The 13,168-nt window shown below is 24.6% G+C and overlaps 3 protein-coding genes across 3 annotated transcripts; all 3 read right to left on the minus strand.

Annotated features, from left to right (window-relative positions):
* Window positions 1–2,065: 2,065 nt before the first annotated feature.
* Window positions 2,066–3,145, minus strand: SRAE_0000031500 (High mobility group box domain-containing protein; the record flags this gene model as incomplete). Its single annotated transcript, XM_024646190.1, has 1 exon — window positions 2,066–3,145. One exon carries the CDS (start codon window positions 3,143–3,145, stop codon window positions 2,066–2,068), a length of 1,080 nt encoding a protein of 359 aa, XP_024500397.1.
* Window positions 3,146–5,524: 2,379 nt separating this feature from the next.
* SRAE_0000031600 (FI11703p) lies at window positions 5,525–11,101 on the minus strand (the record flags this gene model as incomplete). Its single annotated transcript, XM_024646191.1, has 4 exons — window positions 5,525–5,698; window positions 6,377–6,490; window positions 6,547–6,729; window positions 9,899–11,101. 4 exons carry the CDS (start codon window positions 11,099–11,101, stop codon window positions 5,525–5,527), a joined length of 1,674 nt encoding a protein of 557 aa, XP_024500398.1.
* A 479-nt stretch (window positions 11,102–11,580) lies between these two features.
* On the minus strand, window positions 11,581–12,051 carry SRAE_0000031700 (Hypothetical protein; the record flags this gene model as incomplete). The annotated part of the gene is made up of 2 exons (XM_024646192.1): window positions 11,581–11,913; window positions 11,953–12,051. 2 exons carry the CDS (start codon window positions 12,049–12,051, stop codon window positions 11,581–11,583), a joined length of 432 nt encoding a protein of 143 aa, XP_024500399.1.
* Between the last annotated feature and the right edge of the window lie 1,117 nt (window positions 12,052–13,168).

Genomic DNA, 13,168 nt, shown 5'->3' on the forward strand with positions numbered 1-13,168 from the left:
TAGTAATCATTTCCCTCATGAGAATATATCTCTATCATATTGAAAATTAAAAAATGACTAATACCTTAAAAGGTAATGTGGTTTCTCAGAAGATGACACATCTTGATCTTTAACATAGAAGCATAACATGCTTTTCATATATTTTATATAAAAGATTCCGCCAACATTTGTCATTATTAAATACAAAAAGAAATGTTGTGTAATTTTATTATTGCGGTATTTTTTATTTGATGATACATAATTTAATTATTAAATATCATTTAAATTAAAAATTTTAATTAAAAAAAAAATCCCTAATCATATTTATAAAATATTTTTTTTTTTCAATAAAGACATCATTAATAATATTAAATATTATTTAAAAGATTAAATTTATTAATTTACAAAATTATTACCTTTATAATAAGATCAAAATTATGTAATTTTTCCTATTCACAATATGTTTACATTAATGTTTCTTTATTATTATATATATAAATATACCATTTATTACGTAAAGATGTATCTATATTATTATTTTAATACATACTGTTTAAAAAGGTACTCTCTTCAGAAAGAATTATTTTATCATTATATTAAGTTTCATCGGCAAGCTCTTTAAAGTGTCCCTAACAACATACATAACAACGAAGTATTATTTTATGTGTATTTTTGTTGTCTCAGTAACATTGCCAATTCAAATACATTTCTATTGAAAAATATATATGACATTAAGGAAAAGAAAAGTGCAATGAAAAATTTGTAGTTGATATAAAGAAATTAACTTCAATACACTTTAAATTATTACCATATCATGTATATATATTTAAGAAAAATATAATTTATGTGTTAATAAAAAAATAATAAACAAAAAAAAAATTACATATTATTTTATTCCCTCAAAATTAATATTATTTAACAATATTTGATTTTATAATATTTCAAAGAATTTTTCACATATAACAAATATATATATATTTCAATCAAATAGTCTTTATTTAACACAAATTAAACAATAGATATATTATAAATTTGCACATTTGTATCTATATTATTTAATTAATCTTTAAAATAAAAAGTCCCAAAAATAATTTCATTCATAATAGTATTATTATTGTACTTGTGCAAAAGGATCTTTAAATTTGCGCACCTATTTAAATAACAAAACAAAAAAAAGGGAGTATGGACATATATATCTGGACAAATTATTATATAATAACCTTGTCTAAATTTTGATGAATAAAAAAAAGTTTGTATATAATTAAATTAAATGTTTATAAAAACAATAGAAATAATTTTTAAAATAGTTACATCTTTAATCCAAATATTCTTTTTCATTACCATACATTATTTGTATTCATTTATTTTTATAATGACAAAAAAAAAAAACATTAATTCAAGAAATTTTTATTAATAAAACTTGGCAAACAATATAAAATCTAAATCTCTTCAAATATAATTGTATAAACAAATTTAAAGCTGGAACCAGAAATATTTTAAATGACGAAAGAAGAGAAATAAAATAATAAAAAAAAAAAAATTTTTTTTTTTTAAGACAAACTAAGTATTAATATTAAAATATAGTAATATAGTTGTAATAGAAGAAATTTTTGAATCAAAGTTTGCCCTGAATTTTGTAAATATTATATAAATATATGCATATATATATAGTATAACTGTTACAACTAAATAAAAGGATAAATAGAGAGAGAAAATTAGGAGAAAAAAGATATTAGAGTATGATGACATTAATTTTTAACATTTCATAATTATATATATATTATCAAAAAGATATATAAATTTATGGGATTTTTAATAAACCATCTATTTGGGTAAGATGAAGACAAGTTAATAGATTAAAATCTTGAGGAGTCAAATTATTGAGAATGAGTGAGAATTTTTAATTTTTAATTAGATATAATTATTTCAAAATGACGGCTAACCTCAAAATGTATATTAGTATTAAAAAATTTTTTTTTTTTTAAATATATTTCACCGAGGCAAGTCCATGTCTCTATAGTCACTAAATAAAAATAAATCTATATATACAGCAGTACCATAGGCAGGTAATGACAATACTATGAATTTATTGTAATTGTATATTATTCATTGCTCCAGAATCGAGACATGGTGTCAATGATGAATAACCTAATCTAGGATCATTTTGTCCTGATAAATAATTCATTCCCATTGATGCTGCTGCATCTTTTGTAGCTCCCATTATTGTATGATCATAGAAACCTCGAAATATATTTGGATCTGTTCCACCTGTTAAAAGACTATTTACTGTGTCTTGTTGATTTTGTAAATTTCCCCCATCCATAGCATTTCCAATATCTTGCTTTAACATTAATTGTTCTGCAGATCCATTATTTCCAGAATACCCGTTGGTGTTATGTGAATGGCTGTATTGTGCAGCGGCAGCAGCAAGTTGATAATTATTAGTAGTATTATTTCCATGATTTAAATAATTTTGCATCCCATTTAAAGAATCATAAGCAGAGTTAACTGCACTTCTTCCATAAAAACTTCCATATGGATCGAGATAATTTGCTGCTGAGGTAGCTGGTTGATTCCATGTTCCATGCATTGTTGGATATACTTGTCCTTTTATTGGATCTAAAAATGATGCTGCAGCTGCTGCTGCTGCTGCAGACATTTGTAATTGTCCATGACCAAGATGTGGACCACCACCAATTTTTTTAACAAGATTCTTTGTTTTTCTACGTGGACGATATTTATAATCAGGATGTTCTTTCATATGAATTGCTCGAAGTCTTTTAGCTTCATCAATAAATGGTCTTTTATCTGTTTCATTTAAAAGTTTCCATTCCTGTCCAAGTCTTTTTGATATTTCACTATTATGCATTTTAGGATTTTCTTGAGCCATTTTTCTCCTTTGTCCACGACTCCATACCATAAATGCATTCATAGGTCTTTTTACACGATCATCTAATTTTTTTTCTTTATCACATGAAATTCCACCATTAGAAGATGATCCAGGTGAGTCAGCAGGTTGCATGTCATCATGTTGATTAGGTGTTTCAGGTTGTGGAGTTCCATTTCCTTGATTATTTGTATGAATATTATGAAAATTATGATATATACTAGGATAATTATCATGAATTAGAGGAATTGTTGTTTTAAGATCATTCTCCATCATCATCGTCGTCATACTTAATAAAGTTGTATTAAATGATATATTAAAAAAAAATGAAGAGGTGATTAGTTGATAAAGAAACAGGAAATGTTCTTTGATTAAGAGATAATAGTTAAATAATAGTTATAAAGATAGTCAATGAAATACTACACAAAAGAGTGTTATATTTGGTATAACAATAATAATAATAATAATAATAATTCAAGCAAGGATGCCTGATTGCTTATTCAGATGAAAGAATGGAGCAGTGTATGGTTGCTGCGCCAGTGAATTGAATAAATGGAGATGAAGGACAGCCTCGTCAGTTGAAGTAGGAGAGAACAGGAATCTCAGATACGGGCCTTCTCTCATTTCTCTGGTCCCCTCCCAATAGCCCTATGTTATTCGATAGAATAGCACCTGAACTTGCCGCAAGCCCAGCCTTCTTTTTTACTCAACATTGTATGACAACATATTGCGGGCAGTCGCCGACAATAGGAGGAGTTGCGTCAATAAAGAAATTTGTATAGGCGGCCTTACCATTTACAACTAGCCAATCCGAAAAGCCTTTAAAATATATGTTGATGCTATATTCTCAATGTGTTACTTCCTTTGTCAGAATCGGCACAGCAAGAAATATTTTAAAATGCTTGTGGCATCCTCTTTTTACAGGATGATGATGCCGTTAGGTACCAAAACCCAGAAGCTCACCATATCCGCCATGTGATAGAAGAAAAACAGCAGGCGTTATCATGGGTGAAGTAAATCTCAGCAGAGAGCCGGGAAATAGTTTAAGGCATCAGAATCTTTTTTAAATAAAACAATTTTTTTATAAATAGAAGATAACGAGTTTAAAATTGGCTCCAAATAGGCCAATTAGCTAAGATACTGTAACAACAATTAAGCTTCAATAGATAAATATATTTCAGTGGATAAAGATTTAGTTTGGTAAGTATGTCCTATCTAAGGGACGACCTTTTTAAAGAAGGTCGAATCCTTAATTCTCACTCATTCATATAATAATCAGAGACGAGAGAGGTCGAAAATTAAATTTTTAAGTAAATTTAACTTTATAATGGTAATTATTAGTAATGGAATTTAAAATTATAGAAAAAAAATTTTTTTTTTTTACTATTTTAGTTAGAATAATTTCCGGTAATATTTTAACATTTTTCTTATTCATTATTAATATATTATATAATCTTATTTCATCATATGTTAAACAATTCTATAAATGATTTTATTCATTTTAACAACAAAAAAAGTATAGACTTTTGATTTTTTTTTTTAACAAATAGTAAAAATAAAAAAAAAATATCGATACACTTGAAATTACATTCTATTTAAGTATCTAAATAAAAATAACACTAAAATATTTATAGTTATAGATAAAATAATTGATACAGGAACATTAAAAATGTTTCAAGATTTTAAATATCATAAAAATGAAACTTTGAAAATGATAGGAAGATAAATGAATAACGAGTCTTGAGGCAAGAGGAGGGTGAAGCCATTTATTTGCAAAGATTCATTCATTGACATTCAACTAATTCATTTCTCATCAATACCCATTTTTCTGTTCAACCGACTTTCAATTGAAAATGACTCTTTTATTCTTTATTATTATAAAAGAGTATCTTTTAAAACTCCTTATGCTTTCTCCTTTTCAAATCTATTTCGCTTCAAAGCATTACCGTATAAAAAAACCGGAAAATAATTTTTATTTATGTATATACATATATATAAAATTATTTATTTTCAAACTATACATATTATTTATTTTTTTTTTTTATAAAATTTTATCTGTGTAATATTATATTGTAAATTTCTTGAATGTATAAAAATTACTATACAAAAAAATTATTTTATCAATATTTGTTTAAAATAAAAAATTTTTTAAGAGACAAATTTTTATCAAAATAACTTTAATACAGACAAATGGAGAAGACACAATAATTTTTGAGTGTAGAAAGATAGGGTTGATTAGCTGGAACATACATATACACAAATATGTATTCTTTTTATCCGATACCGTAAACTAATTTCAAAAAATATTAAGGTTTAAAAAAAAAAGCATAAAATATATGTCAAAGTTTCACAATTTTATTAGCTTGCATTCTTAATTTTTAAATAAATAATTTAAAATGATGAAATATTTACTAAAATATATGAGATTACATATTAAGGATGCTTTATAAAATAAAAATAATAATAATAATGGTACAAAATAAGGAAATTCATTAATATTAAACAGAAACACAATCTCAATTAAATACTTATAGTATGATATCTAGGTTTGTTAAAAGAGTTACAGAAGCCATAAATTATTTACAATAACAAATTGAATTATCACTCTTAATAAAATTGCATAAAAATATTAAGAAAATAAGTATTAGTTAATATTATTTAATTAGCAAGAATATTAGACAGCTGTGGTCCTGGTTTAATAATAATCTCTCCGTAAGGTTCATCTTGGTCAACTTTTATTGCTAAATTTTTTGTCAATTCCAATAATGCATAAAACTTTTGAGCAATTGTTCTACGAGAACTTGATTTAGTAAGTAAATCCGTAAAAATAATCTAAAAAAAAAGAATTATATAAAAACTGTCTTATAAAATGTGTTATATTTAAAAAAAAAAATGAATTAAAATGTTTTTTTTTGCGCAATTCATTATGCTTATATAATAGTCATATAAATATGAATAGATATTCTCTACTCTCATTTATAAATTTAATAGTATTGTAGTATAATAAAAAGATAGATGAGATTCATGTTCAAAGATACAATAGTATGACAAAATTTTCATTGTTTCTATTGAAATAAAATTAAAGAATTATATTTCAATTCAACAGTCTTGGTATCTTAAAATGTTATAAATAGGAAAGATATTCTGCCCATCTTCAGTTAGTTTCAATAGTTGGTTGATTGTACGAGAATTATTATTATTACAAAATATATATTTACATGTAAACAATCAATAAACTAAAATTTTTTTTTCCTTAAAATTATTTAATATCATATTATTTACAATATATTAATACTAGGTTTTTAATTTACCGCATCGGCTTCCGTCAACCGACAAAACAACATCATAAAATATTACTACTATTAATATAATTGCTGTTTAATGACGCAAAGCAGGATTTTTGCTTGGTTAACTATAGTTATCATCTAAGAAGTTTCATGATTAGAAACCTTTTTATAAATATAAAACTTTCGTTTAATTTTAAATATATATTTTTATAAATTTACATACCTCATTATTTTCAGAATGTTTAAATTTATTATTGATAGAATTTAAAATAGCATGAGTTCTACGGGAACATCTAACACTATCATCACCATCATCTTCTTCATCAATGAAAGATTTCTAAATAAATAAAAATTTTAATTAATAAAAAAATTATATATAAGAAAAATTCTTACATCTGTAACATTTCTAGATTTTCTTCTTTTTGCTTCAGGAGATTTTATTTCATTTCTTTTATCTAATTCTTTCTCACCTTTACTATTTTCTTCTTCATGCATCAATGTAACATCTAAATTTTCCGTTGCTTGAAGTGGTGTCATAGATGGTGATATAACTTCAGCAAATTCATCAAATCCTTCCTATAAATAATAAAAATTAAATTTTATTTTATAATGTTCTCTAATTATTTTTATACATGTGACACATAAAAGTCATGTTTATATTTGTATTTATGTTGTTTTAACATAAATTACATGAATTAAATTTAACAATTTTGTTCATGTAAAGTTAATATAATTGTAATTATCTTTTTTCAATAGACATTTTACCTCTATCTAGAGGTATATTACTATTTTCTCATCACTTTATAAACAGTGATTAAAATTGCAACTGTTGCTACTTGTATACATGTCATGAGTTACAATTACTAACGTTACAGTAATCTGTCAACTTGCACTTTTTGGTTGTTCTAAATATCCTCTTTTTCAAAAGACAATAAATGGTTCATTACTATAGAAATTCACAAAATATATCAGTATCATAATTATACATGTGAATGGTAGTTGGAAAGAAAATGATGATACTTTGAATAAGATAAAATGACAAGAATATTATATTAATTGGCAGTAAATGTATTCTTAAAATTAATATTATATCTAAATTCCTTAGTAACATCATTTAATGAAGGGACTTTTTATTTCTACATATATATATGTATATAAGTACTACAAATTAGAAGAACAATTTATAAAAGTTTATAATATGCATTTATATATTTATTAATATTATGCCGACAATTAAACAAGAAAAATAAGTAGCAAGATCCTTTTAATCTTTAAATGTTAACGCCATGTTTTTAGCTAATAGCATGTAGTTAATTAGTTACAAGTCTAATCACCCTCTAATTGTCCTATTGACCCGAACAACATTATCATTATAACTTGTAGATATGTTCTCCTGTAGTGTAGAAACACAAAAGAAGACCAAAAAGAATAAAGAGATAAAACCGAAAAATTTAATTAGTCTTTTAAACGCTTAAATTATGTTTTAATTTTTATAATTTATTTAAATAATAATTATAAATGATTAAATATGTAAAGGTATTTTTTTTTTCTTTTTTTAAAATTATCGGCTGCCTTTAAAGTAATAGGATCTGTCATTTACAGTTCATATATAAAATAAAATGTTCGGCATTCAAAAAAAAATATCATTTATTCAGCTGGTTTTTAACTCAATCAAGGTTAACCTTTTTGAATGGTGCATATGTAGATTATTTACCTCATATAAGTGAAGAAAACAAATAGAGAAAATATCAATTCATCATCAGTTGTCAGTAATTATCTAAAGATGGTTGTCAACAACTACCTTATTCAACATGATCATTATTACTTTGATGATAATATATGTGCATTAGTAAATAGAATAAAATGCACATCTTCAAGTTACAATTAATATAGTCTATGACAACCTCAATTTTCCTACATAATTTTTACTACCATATTCATAAAAATCTAAGCTGTCTTAAATGTCTCAATTAGGAAGATAAAAGGTAATCTTAGATTTAGACCTAGTAATGATGATATGTTGCAAGGTCATACCAACGATATATATTTTATATGTATATTTTTGTACAAGAAGTTTTAACCAAAAGTAAACATCATTATCATAAAGATGTACCTTAAATTAAAATTCATTTTCGAATCATTAGACATTGGATATATAAAGAAGCATTTTAAAGGTCAACTTTGACTCATTTTCCAAGGATCCTTTAATAATTATAAATTTATAATAATGAAAAAATATTTTCTACAAGATGTCTTAACTTTTTGGCTTATAATATGAAGATTTATCTTATATTGCATCATCATAATTTAATGTGGCTTTTCATGTGCTTCAAAATATAATTTCATGTTAATTATGTTTTTAAGTATGAAGTAATTTAAAATGAATAGAATAAATCAAGTGACTTTAACAGTTATGTTTGTTACGCAACAATTTAAAAAAGTATTGTAACATTAATACAGTTAAAATAATAAAAAAACTTTTTATACATTGAAAGAATAACCTGCTAAATATGGCACTTTATTGCCAATTGTCTCAAGAGTTTAATAGAAAGAATGTTGGTACATTTATAATGTCGTCGGTGTAGTAACAAAAGCTTGAAGTGTAATTCAATTTTAAGTGGATCTTTAACTTTATATATTTTCATGAAGAAAAATGAATAGACAAAAGAGAAGAAAGCTGTTAAAGTAATAAAAAAGAGTACTTCAAAATCAACGGCATCAGGAAAGGTTTTTATAGTTACGAATTTGCTACTTCATACTGATAATTGTAAACATACTTTTTGGGTTGTTTTGAAGGATACCATCTTTTAAATTCGATTATTGAAATAACTCTTTAAAATATATTTTAACAAAACTTTTTAACAGAAAAAGGGGTTTTTGATGGAAAACTATTTAAGTGATCTTTATTGGTAGTTGAATTTTAACTATGATAAGAAGAAATTTGCAATAAAATGAGAAATAATAAAATTTTGCCAAGTTAATTGAATGAATAAAATTTAATTGTATTTATTTATGTAAAACAAATAAAATGGTCATCACATTCTTTGCAACACTACATTACATATATCAAATAAAAAAAATAATTTATCATTTCCTTAACTATAAATTATTTAGTCAATAAAAACTTTCCTCAATTCTTATCGGCTAATAAAAATAACATTATAATAATGTATTATTATTTTTTCGTAAATTTCCAGGTAACTAACTTGTTTGAGGGACTGTAAATTGATGACAGAAAAAAAAATATTCTTTTGTATTTAATCATCTATTGTAATAAATGACAAAAATATTTTTAGTATTATAATATTTAAAATTTATAAAAGTTGACACATGCTAAGGCTATTCAATTCTGACTAATTGGATTATTATAAATATATGTATTTTTTGATTTTCTATATTTACCAATTATATAATAGAAATTACGATGAATAAATAGATCACAGTGATTGGAAATGTTATGATTTATAAAAGTAATAGGTTTAAAAAAACGAGAATTATTAATGTTGTAAATAATATTTGTCAAGGTAAAGATATAAATAATAAGTAAATATTATATTCCTGTCAATCTAATTATAAAATATTAAACAAAATCTTTTTTAAAAAAATATGATATGCTTATACTTTTCTATAATATTACAAAGGGACCATAAATAAGTAATCAACAATAATGTAATATAAGACATTATTAAAAAAAATAAAAAAAATATTTAATTTTTGATATAAATTTTTTAAAAATAAAACTTACCATTGTTTGATTATTAGGAAGTTCAGCTAAATCTATATCATCGCTTAACTCGAGATCAGTTGCAATTGAAGCTCCATCAAAGACATCATCCTTAGTTCTAGTTACACAACACATTTTATAAAAACTTTGTAACTCAGTATCAACCATATCCTTCATTAAAGGATTACTAAATAATTTATCAGTTTGACCATATTCAACCATTCTCATTAATTTTTTTGATGGAGGAGCTAAATCAAGAGGTTGAATTGTAGCAGAAAAATCAGACATATTTGCTTTCATCTCTTCTCCTGACAAAATTTTTACCTCATCAACTATTAATTTCCTCTTTTTTTTAGATTTTGGCAATTTATTTACAGTCTCAATTTGAGAAGGATGTAAAGGTTCCAAGTTGAAACTATCTAATTGAGGTAATGAATTTTCTCCATTGGTAAGTTCAGCCTCCATAGGTACATGATTATCCTCAAATTCAGCGCCTGGTTCTTTAAGGCTTTCAATTTCTCCAATCAAATCATTCTCACTCATAAAAACATCTCCAAATCCTCCACTTGATGGAAGCTCAATATGTACAGAATCGCGCATATCTTCCATGTTTTTAATTTCAGATATATCTCCCATCTGTCCAGCTAATGCAGAATGATTAGATAAACTACGTTCACGGTGTCTTTCAATTTCTTGAGCATCTGACTCACTAAATCTTAATCCTAATGTTCTATCGCCAAAATCATCTCCTCCAAAATCTTCAGAGATATCAAAACCAGTTGTTGTAGGAACACTATCTTCTTTAAGAGTAATATCATCAATACGACTTTGATTAATACGCATTTGTTTTTGTAAATCATATTCATTAAATTCAGGTATAGTAATGTCAAAATCTTGCATAACCTCCGGTAAACTGGAACTAACACCAGAAACACTAGATATTTCAGACATCATATGTTCTTCCTCTCCACTTTTAAATGACATTTTAATTTTTAAAAAAGCTTCATTACAATCAGCAAGAAGATATTTAGTCTTTCTTGAATATATTCTAACAACACCAAGAAGTAGATGACCAGTGGTACGTAAAGCCATCTTTACTTTAGGTTGCATAATTTCATTGACAACATCAACAACATCTGTCTCATAAACCTGAGCTTTTGACAATTTTTTTTCCCAATGTGCAGCAAGCCAAACTTTTGCTAAAGGCCCTTTTTTGGCCAACATAAATTGAGTATAAAACATTGTTTTTCTTAGTAATTAGTAAAGTTTTTCGTGGTAAATGTACAATAATACAATCAAAGATTATAGTCTAAAAGTGACTTTAGAAAAATTGGCAAAATATTAAAGATAAGAAGATGATAAAAACAAGTAGGAAATTGGATAAAAATAAGTACGAAAAAGATACAGCTTTCAATGCGCGGGTATTATTGACTGCGAGACCAAATTTTTGGGAATGCGTCTACTAAGTGATTATTTACAGATGGTATACATTTTAAATGTATATCATCTAACCCAACTATGATGTGAATGACATTTATACCGGCGTAAAAGTTGGTAGGAACTGATAACAAAGCCTATGAAGAAGATTATTACCGTTTGAAGTTATCTTATGATAATATTAAGGCTGTTAATTCCTGAGGCTTTAACACTTTTTTTATAACCAAAAAAAAAAAAAAAAACGATCACTGTGATAAATTTTATTGTTAATAAGAGAACTTGTCTAAAGCCTTATTTGGTTCGGGAGAAACAAAGTAATCATCAAACACATTTTTTGTATTTTCAAATATTTCTTTTTTTTCACAAGATTCAGGCACATCTTCTCTTGTCGGGCAGCTTTTGATCTCGTTGATTACAGAATAAAGGGGTTCAATATCCTTTGTTTTATCCCTGCATTGGAAAATTGCATTAGCCATAAAAATGTCCTCCCTTAAGTTATTAATGTCTTTTTCAGTAAATTTTAAAAGAGAAATTTGTTGCAAATGATTTAATAACTTTTCATCTAAATGCGGAACTGGTTCTATTTTATCGTAATTAATCTAAAAAGGATAAATTTTTTTAAAATAAATTTATGTTACCTTGCTTTTATATACTTCTTTAGGAAGAAAATTTTTTATAGATCGGTTTTGGCATATTATGTGAGCTTTACTTCTAAATATATTTAGCCGACTATTCATTTTATATAAAAAATATACTTTTTTCTAAATATCATATAACCAAAAAATTTTCTTTTTGAAACCATTAATTATTGTACCATTACTTTTTCTACTACATTTTAACAGTCTATTTAAACATCAACATACGAAAGTTACTGGAAAAAATCATATCAATTTTATTTTATATTAAATAACTTAAAAATTAATAAAAAAAAATATTGTAAAATTTCACTTGTATCATTTAAGTATAAAATATGTATCATTAGTTTTCATTGTCATTTTATATTGCTTAATAAATAGACAAAAATTTCTTTATGGCCTATTGAGGAAAACAATTACCAACTGAATGCTTGACTTGTTATTTAAACACAGATTATAGATGTACTTACTTTAATATATATGTTTAACATTGAAATTATGCATGATGTAAATTATGTTAATAATTATCATCTACAAAAATATTTTAAAACAATAAAGAAGGTTGTATATGTATTTATATCTTTTCTAACATGTTATGAAATAATTTGAAGCAATTAATGTAACATACACATAAAGGAATTTTTCTAATGATAGAAAGTTTTTATGAACTTTCTGAAATTACTTCCTTTTAGCAAACAAAAACTAAATGCATAATTTTGTCTATGTACGGGTAACAACAAAATACTAGTAACTTTTTTACATTGTTATTTAATAAGATGTTTTTAAAATACTTATATATTTAGTTACTAGTTAAAAACCAGACAGTGGTATTTCATTAAAATTATAAAACATTTTTTTGTAGATTGTATAAAATATAAATAAAAGTAAAAAAACAATTTTATTTACTTAAAAAAGTGCACATCATTTTATAAAAATATTAAAAAAGTTTTTAGTTATTTGAATAATATATAAAGTTTATATGAAAGTCTGGACGGTAATGTAAAATTGCTTCGAAAAAATTTTAAAAATCTTCAAAAAATTTTAGGATATTGATAAATAATTTTCTTAAATAAACTTCTAATCGGTTTTCGTTTAAGTATTACTTTCAAACAATTACTTATTTTTTACTAATTACTGTCATATTAAAAAATGATGATAGAAGATAAGGTGCAAAAAATATTAAAATATATCGTATCTTAAGAACAGTTACGAAATTAAA

This window comes from Strongyloides ratti, scaffold srae_scaffold0000002 (assembly GCF_001040885.1).
Source record: "Strongyloides ratti genome assembly S_ratti_ED321, scaffold srae_scaffold0000002".
Taxonomy (NCBI): domain Eukaryota; kingdom Metazoa; phylum Nematoda; class Chromadorea; order Rhabditida; family Strongyloididae; genus Strongyloides; species Strongyloides ratti.